The sequence below is a fragment of the Benincasa hispida genome, chromosome 11 (genome assembly GCF_009727055.1).
Source record: "Benincasa hispida cultivar B227 chromosome 11, ASM972705v1, whole genome shotgun sequence".
Classification (NCBI taxonomy): Eukaryota; Viridiplantae; Streptophyta; class Magnoliopsida; order Cucurbitales; family Cucurbitaceae; genus Benincasa; species Benincasa hispida.
In genome coordinates, this window is record NC_052359.1 from 35314226 (window position 1) to 35333692 (window position 19467).

Sequence of the window (19467 nt, forward strand, 5' to 3'; positions counted from 1 at the left end):
ATCCAACTTTTTCTATCTACTACAGATCATTTAGGTTATTATTTAAACAATATCCATCCGTATGTCTCTACGTACTTGTTTAAATTACATAAAATAACCTAGGATCTTGGTTTATTGGATTGAGTGTATGCTCGTAAATTAACAATTTGATATACAATGTTTATAAACTACGAGAATACAAGAGGTGGGGGATTGTGATGAAAGTTCATGAATTAATCAACTAAATCATTAATTATCGACTAAACGACTATATTAAATCATGTTTAATATAGAATCAATCAACATATAATTATCACATATTTATATGCATACATCTCTTTAATATTTGAATCTTATTCATATATTTTTCACTTTTAATTATAGATCACGTCTATAATTAACCATATTATATCAATCTCATTAATATGCATTCGATTTGAACAATTCAAACCATTCATCTCATATATCCTTTAGTGAGCTAACAAGGAGACATTATGAACCTACAAATTAGAAGTTGCAATGATATACAATTAATTAATTAAACTCTTCAATTAAATTAATCAATTTTCTTTAACTACCAAACACTCCATTAAAGACTGATAGTTGCACTATTTGCACTGTAGATTTATTTATGTGTCCATAAATATAACCAATCAATAGTAAGTCGACTCTTCACAAATTGATCGTAACTATAACTAGGTCAAAATACCGTTTTACCCCTATAGTTACATTTAACTCCTTAAATACAACTGATCCCTCTAATGAACAAACAACTTATAGTCTAGCTGTTACGAAATCGACAATTAAAGAACACAAAAAAGAACGAAGAGATAGAGAAGATTGACATACAGATATATGTGGTTCATTAACGGTGTGTTAGCTATGTCCATGGGCAGAGGGAGAATAGTATTATTAGGGATAATGTTTTTAGAAAATTACATCAAACGACGCCTCTAGGTTAGAGAGTTTATATAACACAGTACTCTAAACCCTAGAGTCATAATCGTAAATAACTACAAATACTTGGTTGTTCGAAGCGCCAACAAACAAATTCAAGGCATTCCAATACTAGCTATAAACTAATACCTTTTGGGTCAGTGAGAGGTTGAGGCCTCAATGTTCAAGACCAAAAATCAGCTATTAAGGAAGCAATTTATCTACTTTTCCTAAGATCGGAAAATGAGTGAATTTCATCTTGTGTAATTGTGTTCCCAGCTCTCTACTCGGACAAGCCCCCAAAATGGTAGGTTTGTTGAGTTGGCTAGAAAAGTCACTCTTACCCATACAAATCAAAGGATTGCCCTCATAAATAGGAGTTCACAACTCATCAGGATTAAGGTCAAGTCACCTATGATTATTCTAGTGAAATGTAAGACTCTTTTAGCAACGGTGTTATATTGAGAGACTATTCATTTTACAATCTGGTCTTATACAAACTTTTTGTATAAAATACCCCCGCTTGCATGTCTCCACATGAACGATCAGGATCAGACCATTTGTAACACTTATACAACAATTGTAACATCTACAAAGCAGGTCGTATTCGTAGTGTCATCAGGATAAGATACCCAGCCTTATCCATCTATTACAAACCATTTAGGTTATTACTTAAACATGATCCACATGTATGTCTCTACATACATGTGTAAGTTTCATAAAAATGGCCTTTGATCTTAGTTTATTGGATTGATTTAATGCAGTCTAAACATTCATAAAATAACTCTTATTTTATTAGATATAAAATATGTCTTTACGAATTACAAGATACACTCGATTTAGGACATTAACTCCAATAGACAGAACCTTGCTCTTGCTCCTGCATAATCTTCTTTGAACAATTGCGGGTAATAGGTCCCGTGTAGGAGTCGCTTGCAGCAGTTACCTTGGATGCAGCTTTCTTTTGTGTCATTGATTTATTTGAACATTGAGATAGAGATGAGAGGTAGTGAGGTCCCACTAAGCATGCCAGTTTGTTCGCACGGGATTTTTTGAGAAATTTATTTCGTGGAGTTGAACTTATTTTTGTATTGATTTGATGCGATGTGGTTTGATCTCTAGTATTTGATCTTCTAATTCTCTCTCAGTTGAATGCATACACTTGACTTGAGGAAGTGGAACACGTGGTGTTCTTGTAGTTTAAAGTCCTGGAATAATCTTTGTATCTTCAGTGCTTGAGCTTCAAGGAGTGGTTCATTCTTCAAGAGTCAAGAAGTTTTCTGATGGTAGATAATTCCTTTTAGGCTCTATGGAGTGTAGAATTGCTGACCATTGCAAATGAGGAGAGTTTCTCTATTTATAGAGTTCATAGGTGAGCTTTGTGAGCTTGTGCTTGGTTGGTTCATGGACTTGGCCCTGGGCTCAACTAACTGCATTTGGGTCATATTTGACATTTGGGTCAAATTAAGCCTATTTTTGGGATCAATTGAACTTTAGCCCAAATAATAATATCAAATTGGATCAAACTACTTATTCAATCTAACTGTCATGATGGAAACACGTGACACCAACAGGATTTGCCAATTTGTGTCTTCAATCTCAATTTAGGACACATATCAATTTTTAATTAGACCTAAATTAGATTATTTGTAAATTCGTCATTAATTTGGTAAATGACATGATAGTTTGTGATTGGTTCAAATTTTCTCATTCAACAAGGGCTTCAGTTATTTTTTTTTTCCAAACATTTAGAGACATGAGTAATAATCAATGGTAGATCCTCCAAGTGACTAATATATAAGTATACAACGGCGATAGATTTATATTATTATGTAATAATAATTAAAGTCTATCCTACTAATAGTTTCTCTAAATTTTAGACTTTTAGTTCGATATTGAGTATCTAATTACATTCTAATTACAATATCCAAACTAACTTTCTACACCAATGTTCATTTACTAAGGGTCCGATTAGATTGCAGATATTATTTCATGGGTATAGATATTAAATGCCTGTAATTTAAATATTTGAATTTTAAATGTATGAGATAATTAACGTATACATAGGATAATTAATGTTTGGAAGTTAAATGAATGAGTTTAGTTTACCAGTTTTATATATACAAATCAAAACAAAATAATTATTCAATAAAATATAAGAGAACAAGTAATATAGTCATAACTAAAATTAACTATTTAATATATTATTATATTGATTAATTATTTAGTCATTTAAATATTCTTTAAATGAAATATTTTATATTAAACATTAATTAAAATATTTTATTTAATAAAAAATAACTAAATAAATATAAATTAATTAGAATATTAATAATTAATAAATAAAATTTTATATTAAATACTTAAGATAAACATAAAATATCAATGGTAAATAAAATAATTAAAATTTATTAAGTTCAAATAATATATTTTTATTTAATTAATTAATTTTATAGTACTAATAAATAAATATTATTTTATTAAATAATCATACTCTATCAAAAAGATTTTAGGGTATTTAAAACCCATGTCAAATGGGTTTTGAAGTCCCGTGAATAATAATATCATGGATTTTAAAAAGTGAAATAATGTGAAACAAATATTAAATGTCTGATTGAAATTCCATGAATATCTATCAAACAAATAGGCGAGAAAATGTTACCAAACAAATATTTACTAATAAATTATTTTACATCGATAAAAGCTTATAAATTATAAACTCCTGTCACCTAATCAAGAAGTCTATTAATAATAGAAGTTTATTTGAGATAGATTTCACAATTTAAAATTCTATAAAAAATGATAGATTCGTTTGATAAGTTGTCCTTTCTTATTTGGTATCTAAAAAAGATGCAAAAATTTGAGAAATTAAGAAATATAATTTAATTCTGTTTCTATTTGGTTTTTATATTTAACGTCCAATTTTAATAAACTATTCCAACCACAGACTCGAAAAAAAGAAGAAGGAGAAGCAGAAGCACACAAATCTTGGGAGAAGAACAATAATAATAAGGGTAAAAACGAAATAAGGAAATATTATTTTAAATATTTGCTCTAATTTAGTTCACCACCCACTACACTTGTTAAAATAATAATAATAAAAAGAATAAAGCAAAAACGGGATATGGGGCCCACGTACTGTGTGAAATCCTTGCGCACGAAGTTTACCGTACGCATTGGCAATTTCTATAGCATTTTCCGCCCTTAAAAAACTTGCATATATTTCCAATTTTACCCTTGCCTTTCGGCCAAATTACCGAAGACAAAGTCTGACCGTCGTGTCAACATATAAAAACCCCGTTCTTCGTCTTCCTCCACGATCACTCTCCATCGAGTAAACTCTAAAGGCTGGAGCAGAAGCAAGCTACGGAGACCAGACGATTCCATTCTGAGAGAGAAGAAAGACGAACAATGGCTTCTTCTTCTTCTTCCTCGTTGTCATCGCCGTCGCCGTTTGATTTCTCGGCTTTACCGGTCATGTCGCTCAGGGAGAGAATCGTCGAGAAAATCCGTCAGAATCGCGTCACGCTTATCATCGGCGAAACTGGCTGTGGTACGCTACCTTTGTACCTATTTATTCCTTCGGCTAGATGAAGCATGAACTTACGGTTTTCGTAATGATCGTTGTTTCTGATGGACTTTATTTTTTTTCTTTCCATTTCCTTTTTCAAGTATCTGTAGTCATTGTGAGTTTTTGTTATTGTGCTTAATGACTTGAGATTTTGAAGAATGTGGGGAAGAGATGGAAAGTAGAGGATGACATTGTTCGTTTAAGGAAAGGCAATGCTTGCTATTCGGTTGTCTATCGGTTTAAGCTGCATGGTTGTTAGTTTTTTTTTTTTTTTTTTTTTTGTCGATTGTAGTAGTTATGGTCTATCTATGTTTTTTAGGTTCTATTGTTTTGTGTTTTCAGGGAAGAGCTCTCAAATTCCTCAGTTTCTTTTGGAAGAAGACATGGGGCCCATTCTTTGTACGCAACCTAGGCGTTTTGCTGTTGTTGCCATTGCGAATATGGTTGCTAGAGCTCGTAACTGTAACGTGGGAGAAGAGGTTGGATATCATATAGGTCATTCAAAGCACTCCTCGGAAAAGTACGTATAAGACTGTTGATGTGTGAATTGTCCATATCACGTTACATGTCGTTTTTGCTTACTGTATTTTGAAATGTATTCTTGTATAATTTTACCAGTACTTCATGCTTCCAGATCGAAGATTGTTTTTAAAACTGCTGGGGTTTTGTTGGAGGAAATGCGCGATAGGGGTTTAAAGGCACTCGATTACAAGGTGATTGTACTCGATGAAGTGCATGAAAGATCAGTGGAGTCTGATCTTGTTCTTGTGTGCGTGAAGCAGTTTCTGTCGAAGCACCATGATCTGAGGTTAGCGCTTTGCTTTAGCCTTTATCAGTCCTTGTTAGAAATTTGACTATTTTTTTCTGATTTGTCGTTGAACAAGGAAATTCAATTTTTGCAAGTTGACATTCTAGGATCATACTTGCTTTTGGAGTTGATCATTTTGTCTTTTTTAGGGTGGTATTGATGTCAGCAACTGCTGATATTGGAAGGTATAGGGATTATTTCAAGGACCTTGGTAGAGGCGAACGTGTTGAAGTGCTTGCAATTCCTAATTCAAACCAAAAATCTTTTTTTGAACGAAAAGTTTCATATCTCGAAGAGGTGAGCTGTTTTATAATTTTTAATTGATCTTGTATATTTTACTGGTTCTGTGCTAAGCCGTTGTATCATTGTTTATATTTGCTCTTTGTTTGGTAGTTAATTTAATGTGGTAATATTTTTCAAATTACTTTGATGCTGATTGTTTAAACAATCATAATCAATTGCTTAAAAATTGTCTTGGCCTAAAAAGTATGTAATAATTCTTATCGCCCTTTACCAATAAATAAACAAGCTCAAACTGTGATGCATGTAACGAACAAAACCTCACAATTTTTTTAAAAAAAATCGGTAATGATTACCTTCATACAGATATAGGTAGCCATTACCTATTAATATAAAACCATTAGTAGTTTTAAACCAGCCCATGGGTTTCTAACTTCCCACTAATGCATGAGCAGTGAATTAATATCTTTTTTTTTTTTAATATATTCACAAATTGGTCGGTTTGAGCTTCTTTGGGCTTGCCGACCGACCGACCGACCCCGATCGAGATATATATTAACCAACCGACTGAAGTTGGTTCCATCAATTTTGGTCGGTTGGCTTGATTTTTTGGTCTTACTTGCTCACTCCTAATGGATATCAATGTTTTAAGATTATCAATCATATAGATATAGAGTGTTCATAGGTTTGGATAGGGACCCGAATGAGGAGTGAGGTTTGGGCTTCGGTTTTGAGCTTTTTGTGCTATTATTCCTTGGGTAACATCTTACTTAGTTGGACCCTCTTTCTTTAGAAGGGGTGCGTTTGTGGGCTCTTTTTTTTGTCTTTCATACTCTTGTATTCTTTCATTTTTTTCTCAACGAAAGTTATTGATTCTATAAAAAAAAAAATATTTTTTATTATTTCAAATCACCATCCACCCTCTTTCTCTCTCGTTTGCTCACCTTTTCTAGTTTTCTTCTTTAACTTCGACCCTTTCTCTTCTTCTCCCCACTCTCTTTCTCCTTTTACTCTTGCTTTTTTTGTTTTTTTGTCTTTTGTTTTGTTTTGTTTGTTTGTTTTTTGTTTTTTTTGTTTTTTTTTCTATTTCATTTGAGTGTACCTTTTGCTGGAGAGATCCAAGCATTGCCATCGCAAACTATATTTGCGTTCCGTTGCTAACCAATAGTTTTTTTTCTCCTCTCCCTTCTCTCTTTTTTGCCTTCTTCACACACACACACATATATTTTCATCTACCCCATCCCTTTGGATCTTTTTCTTCTCTCTCATTCTCACTCAAAATCTTCTCGGGCAAACTCTAAGCAACCACACCAGTTGTGGTGAAGTTTCAAAACTAACCAACCAATCGATTTGTGTATTTGGTCAGTCGATCGATTAGTTTCACAACCACCAAACCACCTCCAAAATCAACCACCATCGTTTGAGCAAAATCAACGTGTTGGTGGTCGGTGCTGGTTTGAGCCCAAAATTGATGTCAATCAACGAATGACCACCCCTAATATCCATTTGTAACCCTCACCCCCCAGTTTTTCTTTAACCTCCGCCGTTGTTCTTCTTTAACATGCTTCTTGACCCTCAACCCTTAAGAGAGTGTTTGGGCCCCTAACTTCAAGTGGAGGGAGTGAACTATGCCTACTTCATGTTTGGGGACCCAATTACAATAGTTGGTGTTTCCAACTATTATGACCTACAATTAACTATAATATTACTATTTCAAATTTCTCTTTGTTACAATGTTTACTATTTCCTACTTATTCTCCTTTCTGGACCGCAAACACATACTATTATAATCCAGACTAAAATATTATGCACTCTAAATACAAACTATTATAACCCACCGACTATAATAACTAACTCAACGCCCCAAACACTCATTTTTTGTTGAGTACTCTGCAAGTCACTTCTCATTGGTTCTTGCTGTCAGTTGCCATTTTGTTTGCCTTTTGTCAGTTTGGTAAGTTGTCAGTATGTGTTGACTGCCCATCTATTCTAGGTTTTCTTCATCTGTTAGCTTGTTTGGTTTTGGTTTTGGTTTTCAATATATCGTTGTAGTTGGTGTATGGACGAGTTATTATTGCATTTGGTTTGAAAATGAGTTCTTCTTTAAGTTTAAGATCGTCATTCATCTTTCATTCCTTCACCCTCGTTGGTTTGAGAAATTCGTGGTTGAAAATTAAATGATGCCTTGCCCTGAGTCTCAACCTTTTCTCAAACAAGTTAGAGATGACTAGATAAGTTTGGTACTATCAGAATTCAACATTGGTTTTCTTTTGGAGCAATCATTGATTGTGTTGACTATTGTGTGGCCAATATCTGGTGGAAGGAAGGTGCTTAGTATTCCTTGTGGTTTCTTAAAGCGTGTTTGGCTTAGTTATTGGGATATCTTAAGAGATTTTATCATGAAATATGAGAAGCTTGACTTGAAGGATTCACATCCTTTGAAGTGCAAGACTAATTCCTATGTGGATGAAATCATCTTTCCTTCTCCATCAGTTGCAGATTTGTTTTTTTTCTAAACCCCGACCATCTCCAAATCCTCTTTCTGGGCAAGAAAAGATGAAGAATTTGTTGATTTAAATTGGAATTCGTTTTTGGTGGTTTCTCGGTTGAATGTACATGATGATTGGAAAATATTTAGAGGGACGTTGAAGTCCACACTGAAACTGTGTTCTTTCTTTCTTTCTTTTTTTAAAAAAATCAATTTAATTTTTTTTATTAATCCTCTTATGGATGATAAAGCATTACTTTGGAAGATGCTAATCTTTAAGTTGGCCTTGGTCCTTTGGGTCATTGGTCAAATATTGGTCATTTCCATTTGAAGATTGAAAAAGGGACATTAGCAAGCATGGTAAGCTAGAATTCATCAAAGGCTATTGAGGTTGGATTAAAATCACGGACTACCTCTTCACTGTTGGAATATGCACACTTTGATGTTATAGGCCGTTACTTTGGTGGTTTCATTCGAGTTTCGTATTTGTTAAATTTTAGTGCAACTTGTATTGAAGTTCAGAAGAAACCTTTGTGGTTTCATCCTTGCTACAATCACAATTATGAGTCCTAAAATGGGATTTTTTTCTTCGATTTTATATCATTCCAGTTGTTATCTTTTCTACCTTAATGTCTTATAAGAGCACTTTGGATTTTTTTTTTTTTTTTTTTTAAAGTCCGTTGGACACAATTTGAATTAGCTCAATGATTGAAGATGAAAAGTCTCCTCAACATAATTGTTCACCGCCTTTTGATGATTTATTAATTCAATCACCAGATATTTTGCATGCTTCCAAAGAGAACTCTGAGATGCCTATTGCAATCACTAATGAGATGCCTTTTGGTGACTCCCTTAGGGCACTTGAGTCTTCCAAGTTCTTAAGCGTTCATGAGGTGAAGAATTATTTTATTGTAGCTTATACTCGATACAATTCCTCCAATCACTGAGGATAATACTTCGAATCAAAGTTGTATTGAAGAAATTTTCTCTAGTCTTTTGCCTCCATCGGTCAAGAAAGTTAACCGATAAGAATTTCCTAGATTCAGATTGTGTTTTCACTAAAAGATTATTTCATTCTTCAAAGGATCCTTCTAGTTCCCCTTCTCTTTCACAGTATGATGATAATTATGATCCATTTGAAGTTAGTTTGAGTAGTGTGGAATCTATCATTATTGATGATAATGGTGTGCAAAGGATTCTTTTGATGAAAAATTAGTTTCATTACTTCAAGAAAGTGATGAAGAGATTCCTTAATCTCTTCCTTCATCAGTGCCTTGCAAATTTGTTTCTCTTTGAAGCTTGTGGTCTTGAGATGGATGAAATTCCTTCCTTTGATTTCCAAGGCATTCTTTTTTGATGTCTGATTGTTCTATCGAGTTCACAGTTTGGGTTCAATGGTTCTCACTTGATGATTTGGTGCTTATTTCTTCTTTTCTCCCTAATGGTTTTTCTATTTGGTTGAGGCTTAGATCTTTCAGTTTTTTCCTGTTATTTTATGTCCAAAGCCTTTGCTTCTCAAGTGTTGTGTTTTACTCAGTTTTCAAAGTGACCTTTTATGTGGAGATTGGTCCTTTAGACTCTCTCCGTTAGTTTCTTTTTGTTTAGTTCACTAGTATTCGCTCGTTGTGGAAGTTTCTTTTATGTATTTTGTTTTTCTTTCCTTGCAGTGGTTACTTTTGTGTTCCATTTTGTTTTATTTTTCACTTGCTTGCGGAGTTTGTATCTTTGAGCATCCAATGAAAAGTTTTTTCTGGTTAAAAAAAACATCATGGATGGGCTAGAGCTCTTGTCCATAGGACAATAAAAAGGGCTTGGAGGGAATAAGTTCAATCTATAGTGGTCACCTACCGAAGATTTAATATCCTACCAGGTTCTTTGGTACCCAAATGTTGTAAAGTCGGATAGGTTGTCCTGTGAGATTAATTAAGGTGCACCCAAGTTGGCTCAAACCTAGGAAGCACACATATTTCTAATTGTGCAAAAAGAATCGATATCTACATGGTTGATACGTGATATAAAGTATTTGATTTCTTTTTCTCTTTTTTTAATTTTTTTTTTTTTTTTTTTCTGAGTAAGAATCTCAGTTACATAAAAGCTCAACCCACAACCCATTTTATTTAAAATACCACTTAATTCCGGTAAAAAAGGAGAAAAAAAGTAAAGAAAAAACACTAAAGGTAACTAGATCTTCATTCTTCTCTCTCTCACTATCTAAATCACGCGTCAACCCTCTCCCCTTCATCTTCGACTTCATTTTTCAATCTACCGTTTGCCCTACGCCCGTCACACACATTGCTCAACCACCACTAGCGGCCGCCGACCAACACCACTCCTCAACCTTGCTGATGCCAGTTACAATGCCACTCTTTTCTTTTTTTCACTCTATTTTCAAATCTACTTTAATTTAACTTAAAAATTAGTATTATAACAAATCATTGGGCATTATCATAAAATTCCTCTATGTATGCATATCTTAGTTTTTTTGAAATTGGTGTATTGTCAAATTCTATCATATCCGTGTCTATGCTGTTAGGCTCGAACACTCAAAAATATATATATCAAATAAAAAATGTTAACAAACCTTAAAATTATGTTGGAAATATTTAGTCATTTGAGAGGATGTATAAGTACAAATTTGGAATATGTCTTGGATTTGGAATCATAATGATCTTTTCTTCCACTTCTTTTTTAATTATTTTATTTTATATTTTAATTAATCATATACATTGTCACAAACACTTAGTTTCTCTTCTGTTGTCACTGCATATTGGATCAAAACATTTTATTTCAATATAAACATGGATGTGGATGGAATGTGCTTGTTTGTGTTGCTCTTGCGGGTGAGAATTTCTTGAACTTGTAATGGTGTGTGGAAAAAGATGCAAGAAATTAGAGAAGCGGATAATCGAGTATCATTTTGAGCTTTTTCCCCTCCTGATCATGTTAGCATTTAGCAAAGGATGCGGTTACAAATTTAAGCATATAGACAGAAAGTTCTTGCTTCGTATAATATGCCATGGATCAATTAATATATAGTAATATAGTGTTCATACTATGTGTACAGTGTATATGATAAAGTTATATGCCAAGATGCAGTTCCCAGCATCCTGGCAGCGAAGTGTCAAGTAGGTCAAATAAAGTATATAGACAGAAAGTCCTTGTTCCTTATAATGTGCTCAGAATCAATTTGATTAACAGAGTTTAGAACTTTGTTCAGTTAACACACACACACAAAAAAAGAAGGGGAAAAAAAGAGAAACAGAGTTCTGAACTATGTCCACGAGATTAGAATGTTGGTAAAAATGGCTGTACAGGACGAGCAGTGATCTTATAATGAAATTGTGCCAATTGAACAGAAGTAATAGTCTCTGTGGTGTTTCTTTTTGGTTTAAAAAAAAAAAAAAAAAGGAAAGAAACAACAGAGGACTTCATTCCTCAGTATAAACAAGGAAACAACCTATAGGGAAAAGGAACAAGGTGTCCCCTTGGCTGGACAGGCTGGACTAAAGATTACGAAAATACCTTCCAATCTAGGTTGATACTTGATAGTGCAAGTGGTTTAATTATAAGAAAGTGTGTGGAGGCTACTCCAATTAGAGGCTGTAAACTGTAGAAGATCACAAAAGTAAATAAAAAACTAAAAAAAATTACATTCATCTGAAAACATTCTTGCATTCCTTTCCTTCCACAATAACCACAAAATAGCCTTTGACACATGGCTCCAAAGCAAGTTAGCTTTGTCTTTCAACCCTTCGCTAAGGGAAACAGACCAATGCACACGCCAATTCAAATTAAACAAAATTCTCCCTAACCCTTTTACTGAATTCACAGTGAAGAAATAAATGGTTCAGAGTTTCTCCACTTTTCTTACACAGCATGCATATGTTTGGAGTGAGAAAATCTCCTTGGGATGTTATCATTTATGTTGATACTTTCCAGCACCGTGGTCCACAAAAAGAACTTTTGACTTTTTTCAGAAATGAACCCTTCCATATATTAGTTTTTTTTTTCCTATTTTGATTTTGATCATATTTTCCATTGATAGGTTACTGAATTACTTGGGATCGAGTCAGATCTACAATCTTCTAGATATTGTAATGGCTTCAGCCCTTCTACATCTTCTGCGGAAATTAAGCCTGAAGTACACAGACTTATTCACAATCTATTGTTGCATATTCATAAGAATGAGTCTGATATTGAAAAGAGTGTCTTGATTTTTCTTCCTACGTATTATACCCTGGAGCAACAATGGCATCTTCTGAAGTCTCTTAGTTCTTTTAAGGTTTATATTTTACATAGCAGTATTGACATCGAAGAAGCACTGACAGCTATGAGGATTTGGAAGTCACATCGGAAGGTATGTTTACCCTTTTAAAACAATATATTGACTATTCCTGAAACAAAGAAGATGGAAAATCTATAGTTTTTAAATTTTGATGTAAAGCAAGCAATACGACAACTAATTTTTGTGTGTTCCTGACAGTGCTTCTGATACAAGTTGGTTTCTGTTTTATTAACTGTATTTGATCGTAAGATACTTCCACATTGGTTTGGAACTTGTTGTCCAGACGGTTCTTGATAAGATTGAGCCACCTTTTCAATCTTTTACTGATGTTTGACAACGTGGCCACCTCCGTTTTCTTACAGTTGACACTGTTATTCAATCATTATGCATTGAAATTTTTGCTGCAGGTAATATTAGCAACAAATATTGCCGAATCATCCGTCACAATACCAAAAGTAGCATATGTAATCGACTCATGCAGGTCTTTACAAGTGTATTGGGATAATAATCAGAAAAAGGACACTGCACAGGTTGCCTGGATTTCTAAATCTCAGGTATATGTTAACTTTTACTTGGAGGAATAATTTTAAAGAAGAAAATATATTGTGATGGGTCTAGATATATGTATTGTCAGAAGAAAAGTAGAGTTTTCATAGTCATCAATGCTCCTCCCTTTGTTTTAAATATTCATTTCATTATTATACATCATATATAATTCAGAAGACAAAACATCGGATTGCACCAGGACCTGACTTTTAGTGCTATATCCCTTCTATCTCTTAGATAGTGTTTAGTTCTGTGCTGTGAGACCCCCAGTCATCCATCAGTACAAGAGAAGGGGTAGAAAGGTAATTGAGGAAGGGAGTTAGTTATTTTGTGAAAGTGAGGGACGTTAGAACAATGTTGGGTTGTGGGGACCATATGGAATGTGGCATTTTTTGGGTAGGGAGGTATTATAACGTAGGGGAGGGGATATTTCATTTTCTCAGCCTTTTGTTTTTGGTTAGTTGAAGCTTCTCATAGAGAGGAGGAAGGTGCCTTAGGGCAAGTTTCCATTCAATAATATCTTCTTGTAGGAGTACCTTACATGTGCCTTGTGGCAAATGGTAATAAAAGGAGACATGGGATTCTGAACTCATTCCTATATATGGCATGATACACAATCCCAATTGGACACTGGCATCAATATAGAATTGTATTGCTTAATTGAATTCCTTTGGTTTTAACTATTCACACTTAATTGAAATAATTGATTTTATGTTTAGCGTGAATTAAATATTATTAATAAATTTAATTTGACTTAGTATATTAGGTACGTAACATATAATTGCCTTTTTAGATAGTAAATAAATAAATATCTAAATTATATTCTACAATTCTCATTACTATTCCATTCCCAACTATTCAATTTCCAACCATCCTATTCCAAGCTTTCCATACTGCTTATCAAATGGCCCTTTAAAGCCTTTTGGTCTCCCCTTTTTTATGTACGGAGTTTTAGATTCCTAATCCACTCTTACTCTTCTCAATCTCAATATCTTTCTTATCGTTTACTTTGACTTCTTTTTTTCTTATTATTACCTTTGGTAGCCCCCACCCTCCCATTTCAATATAGACTTGATAACTTGTATTGTTGCAAACAAGGATGAGAAGTCAAATTGAGGACTTCTATATGACTGCAGATTTTCCATAAAATTAATAGTTTAATTATTGACCAAATTTCATCCCCTTAAACTGCAATATGTCTCAGGCTGAGCAGCGTAGAGGAAGGACTGGTCGAACCTGTGATGGGCAAGTTTATCGATTGGTAACAAGATCATTTTACCACAACTTTGAAGATTTTGAACGACCGGATATCCTGAGGTTATCATTGAGGCAGCAAGTACTTTTAATTTGCTCGACAGAATCCAAAGCAATTAATGATCCAACTGGTATGGTATTCTCTCGGTGACAGTTTCTTTTTTTTTTTTTAATGGTTAAACTGAGGAGCATTTCCATATATTAATTATATTTTTACGGAGGATATGTTAAATCCTCTCCCTCTCTTTTACGAAAGATTTGCATTTTTTCCCCTTAATCACAAAACCAGAAGGAACCATAGAAATATATTAAATTTGTATTATTTGATTTTTCTTTTTCTTAATTATATTTATGGGAAAGGATTCCGTTCGTGCTTCTTGTGTTGAGTTTCTTTTCTATGGTGTGGCAAGGTCATTATGGTTTTTCTACCCCCTTTTTTGTGTTGGGGGGGATTCATTTAGTTGGCTGAGTGTCTTTTAACCTTGAAATTAGACCCTTTTAACTTGAGTAAATTGTGGAATTATTACTCCCCTCAAAACCAAATTAAAAAATTGATAACAAAAAAAGATAAACAACTCATCAAACACTTGATAAGAAGATCAAGAAGTAATAACCATGCATAACATGACCAAAACATTCAAACACAGTTAAAAAGGCCGATATTGCCCCAAAAACTGGTAATCACGCAGTAAGCTGCTCAGCCTGAAGTTAAAAAAAACAACAGAACTAACGGAGAGCAATATTTTTTTGACATTAAGTTTGAAATTCAATTTGATGAGCTTTAGAACAAGAAAAAAAAAGAAGAAAAGAGAAAGTTTCCCTCTCTCCCCAAGTATTTTGCCTTCTCACTAGCAAAGGCACATTCTGCAGTCTAATTGATTGATATACTTGTTCATTTAGTTATGTAGTTTTCGTTAGCCAAATCTGATTTTAATTGAAAATAAAAATAGTAGTCAATGAGTGTCCGCTGAAAGCTTAGGTGGCAGGGTGTACGCTTGCTCATATAAGTCGTGTTCTCATACTTTCATCTCCAATGGATACTTGACAATTTTTTTGAGAAAATATCATCCTGATCTTAGTCGGTCCTCTCCTGTCAAGATCTCAACTTTATGGTCCAAAAGTAGTCAAAGCTCTTTTACTTAAGACTTGGTTTGAATGTAAACAGAGGGTATTTTTATGATAAAAATCATCTTCTTGGTTAGATCGTATAGGCTTTGCTCGTCTTCTAGCCTCTTCCTAGTGTTCTTTTTCTAAGTTTTATGCTGATTATTCCATTCAAGACATTTCTTTGAATTGGAATGCTTTTATTTTCCTAGTTTTGAGTGTTGTTTTGTCCTTATTTGTATTATTTTCTTATTTTTGAGCATTTTCCTTTTTTCATTATATCAATGAAAAGTTCTATTTCCTTTTCTAAAAAAGGCAGGAAAAATTGGCCTTCTGACTTCGTCTTTGTATTTGAGCATTAGTCTCATTTCATTAATTCAATAAAGAGTTCTTTTTCCTTTCAAAAGAAAAAAGAGTCATGGCAATTAGTATGATTACTATCGATCGTCATGGTGTTTTTCTTTTTGAACATTTTGTATGAGTAGAGAACGGATTGTGTATGATATTCCTATAGTCTAAAGCTGGATGGACATTGATTTATGGAACTTGGATTGTAGTCTTGCTGCAGAAAACTCTTGATCCACCTGCTGCCAATGTTGTTGAAGATGCATTGAGTCTGCTTGTTCACATGCAAGCACTTAAAAGATCTCCAAGATGCCGATATGAACCTACATATTATGGAAGTCTACTAGCCAGTTTCTCATTGTCATTTGATTCTTCTGTGCTGATACTCAAGTTTGGGGACATTGGAATGCTCCACGAGGGAATTTTGCTAGGCATATTAATGGATACACAGCCTTTACCTGTACTTCGTCCTTTTGGAGAGAATAATTTGGTATTACTTGACTACTGTTATTTGGATATCCTTGTTAAGAAATTTGTTATTTGGATGCCCCTGTTTAATAATTGCACACTACTTAATCAACTTTGAATGGTTTTTGATTCAGTATGCAGACTACATAAAAAGCTACTTTGATGGAGAAAGCATTGATACAATTCAACTTGGCTTTAAAGAAATGGCATTGTTGGGAAATTTGCATGCATTCCACTTCTGGGAAAGAGTTTATAAGGTATTGTTCTTTGTCTGAAGAATTATGACTTTGTTTCCCATGATGGACACATAATCTAGCCTCATTTTTCCATAACAGGATAAGATTCGAGTTGAATATTTGAACAAACTTGTAAATCCAAATAAAATGCAAAATACCACATCTCCACCTTCCAAGAATGAAGAAGAATGGTGTTCTTTTCACAGACTTGTGCATTCATCTCTAAATCACGTCTCTGAAATGTGTATGGACTTCATCTTTCCCAGCGTGCTTCAATTATTTTTTATTTCATTTTAGCAGCTCTTGCTTCCATCTGCATCTTTATATTCCCTTCGAGCTTATCCTACGCTTCTTTTTGTCTGCCTTTCAGATGAAGATATCATACATACGTTGCACCAGTTTCGACCCAGATTTTTGGGTATGTGTGACATTCTAAGATCATCCTATGCTCCTACTCAGTTTCAGCATTCATGTGTTCTTAAATGTCTCGAGAATGGAGATGACCAGTCAAGTGAATCAAGAACCTGTGTGTCTCTACCTTATGTTGCTTCCAGCTATTCTCGGACTAATCAAGTAGCCGGGAAGTTGGTAGATGTGATCAAACAGGTACTCATATTTTTGTCTTTTCTATGAAAGTTGATTGTTCACTAACTATTCATTTTAAACAGATGAAAGTTCTGTATGCGAAAGAACCAAACAATCAGTCCTTAAGTTCTATGAACGATGGTTTTAATGTCCATAATGGGACCTCTCTTTGTGTTTACTTTCTCAATGGATCCTGCAACCGAGGCGATCAGTGTTTATTTTCTCACTCACTTCAATCAAAGAGAGCCACTTGCAAGTTTTTCTTCTCTCTCCAGGTATCTATCTGACAATGCTTGAAAATTGAGCCAATTATACCAATCCTATTTCTGACCAATGAATGCTTGAGCGGTGATTACAATTATTAAATGCTGAAGCAATTATTAGTTTTTGTGGATCTTATAAAATAAAATTTTGGGCTTTGCTTGTACGGGTCCAGAAAAATGACATAAAAAGAAATGGGGAGAATGTAACGTTGCTTTTCCTCTTCTGAAGTATATGCTTCACGAAAGTTTTGTTGGGGTTTTACGTCTGTCTTGTCTCGTCTTTTTTCCCCCTCCTAATATCATAAAACGCTAAAAGTGCAACCTTTTCCTATGGCAGGGTTGTCGAAATGGAGACTCTTGTTTCTTTTCTCATGATCAGAGTCCATCAAAATCTCTTTCACTTAAATCAACTTTATGCCTGCCAGAAGATGCCAATGCTCATGCTTCAACGCTTGAAAAATATTTTCCTAAATCAGGTGGACGCATTCTTGTCATGGACGACGCTGGGTTTCATTTCTCATCAAACTTGGCATGCCACTGTGATCCATCCAAAATAATTTGTACAACTAACCTTTCATATTCAGATATCTATGATGCTTCATTAGATGACGCAAAAAAATTCTGGGAACTTTCCCACCCTGATGAAACCATCATTTCCAATGGGAAAAATCAAATTCCCTGGCATGATGTTAAATGTATATTGTGGTTTCCACGTTTCGCGAGTTCAAAGGAAAATTTGGACATAGAGAAGATCCTGTTGCAGAATTTCTTTGATCTTCTGGCCATCCGGATATTGGCCGATGCACTTCATGGGGTTCAAGTTATTCTTACCATGAATAACATCAGATTTTCACAACTGCAGGTGATTCTACCTTTCATATTATGAAAAATCTTGTATTCATTCAGTCGATATTTTCATGATTAAAAGTTAAAACTATGTGATATTAAATATCTGATAAATATTCTATCCTCTGAATTGCCAGTTGCCATACATTTGTGATGATTTTGAAAGTACTTTGTTGGTATTTTGTATTGTTACAGGTTGAGAAGTTGGGGAGAGAGAGCTTTTTCTTCCTAAGCGAGTCATTCCCATATGACGAAAGAAGCTTTGGGGAGTTGCCAGACAAGCTAACGACTAAAAGGGGGATGTTGACATCAAAGCCGGTCTCCTATGTTTTCGACTTGCAACCACCTAGTAGCGTCCTGTTTGGTAACTATCGAGCAACACTTCGTCAATGCCTATACGATGTCGAAAGAGATGTAAAGGAGATCTCTCTGGTTCGTCCTCAGTCTCTTTGTTGATATAGGTATGGGAATTTTATTTTTGTCTATAGCATCTTGCCTTGATTCTACGTATTTGAAGAATTGAAGGTCACTTAAATTATAAATGATCAAGTGAAGTTAATGGCTTATTTCACGTGCAACTTAGGAAAATTGATTGAAAGTAGAATGCTTGTGATTAGTATGGCTTGTGAATAGTTTTAGGGATTGGGTTTGGAGAAGAGAGTATTATTATGTTTTAATATTGAAATTTGTAGAAAAGTGCTGCAAATGTTTATACACACTGATAGCGAGGAAGGATAAATTCATCTAAAAATGAGATTGGGTGAATTTTGTTTTTTGTTTTTGTTTTTGTTTTTCAGTGTGTATATTCTTACTTTTTCATTACTTTTCGATCAGTGTTATTTTTTTTTCCCCTTGAATCCTTTGAAAAAAATTATTCAATATTTTGAACCATTTCAAAGAGGTTTTAAACTGGATATTGGAGTAGTTAATAGTGAAAATTTTGAGACGTATTGGAAAGGGATGAAATCGTTATAATTAGTTAATGAAATTTTGACGGTAGTTTATTAGATTATATTTGACAATGTTTAATAATCATTTATATAAAGTAATACAACATTTAGATGTATATATAGTATGTGTAAATGTCAATGTGAAAAAGTAATATCATATATTGGTAATTAATTACAAAATTAAAGGAGACATGAAATATTTGCATACAAATTTTAATAGAAAAGGTTTAAATTAAGTTTATTTTCTTTCGATTTTTTATAATGATTTGCGTGGTTTAATTCTTAGTTAATTTTAAAAACAAAAAGTCTTTAAAAGCTACTTTTTTTTAGTTTTTCAAAATTTGGTTAGTTTTTTAAATCATTGGTAAAATATAGATAACAAAAGAAGAAATTTGAAGGGAAAAAACAAAAAATAAAAAAAACAAAATGGCTATTAAGGAGGGTCTCAATTTAATTTTGAGGTGAAAGGATGTGAAAATTTAACGAAAAATGTTTGAATGAGGTAAAAAATACATATCGATTCTTTTTTGTGGTTGAGATAAAAGTTTTGGATGGAAAATAAA

General features: G+C 33.7%; 1 protein-coding gene across 2 annotated transcripts; it reads left to right on the forward strand.

Annotated features, from left to right (window-relative positions):
* The first annotated feature begins 4228 nt into the window (after positions 1-4228).
* Positions 4229-18735, forward strand: LOC120091442 (DExH-box ATP-dependent RNA helicase DExH8). 2 transcript variants are annotated; one of them, XM_039049469.1, is made up of 14 exons: positions 4229-4468; positions 4829-5006; positions 5121-5294; positions 5444-5591; positions 12068-12379; positions 12715-12861; positions 14058-14238; positions 15769-16046; positions 16159-16281; positions 16360-16504; positions 16631-16866; positions 16929-17120; positions 17446-17970; positions 18150-18735. In XM_039049469.1, exons 1-14 carry the CDS (start codon positions 4327-4329, stop codon positions 18408-18410), a joined length of 3042 nt encoding a protein of 1013 aa, XP_038905397.1. In that variant the 5' UTR covers positions 4229-4326; the 3' UTR covers positions 18411-18735. The 2 variants fall into 2 exon arrangements, with proteins under 2 accessions (XP_038905397.1, XP_038905398.1); XM_039049470.1 differs by lacking the exon at positions 4229-4468 and having other exon boundaries at positions 4866-5006; positions 5105-5294.
* The last annotated feature ends 732 nt before the right edge of the window (positions 18736-19467 follow it).

Excerpts from the sequence above, each read along its gene's own strand:
- LOC120091442 (XM_039049469.1), top strand. The coding sequence starts at position 4,327 with ATGGCTTCTTCTTCTTCTTCCTCGTTGTCATCGCCGTCGCCGTTTGAT. Across the intron at positions 5,295-5,443 it reads TCGAAGCACCATGATCTGAG|GGTGGTATTGATGTCAGCAA; the intron begins GTTAGCGCTTTG and ends TGTCTTTTTTAG. Across the intron at positions 16,867-16,928 it reads TGGTAGATGTGATCAAACAG|ATGAAAGTTCTGTATGCGAA; the intron begins GTACTCATATTT and ends CATTTTAAACAG.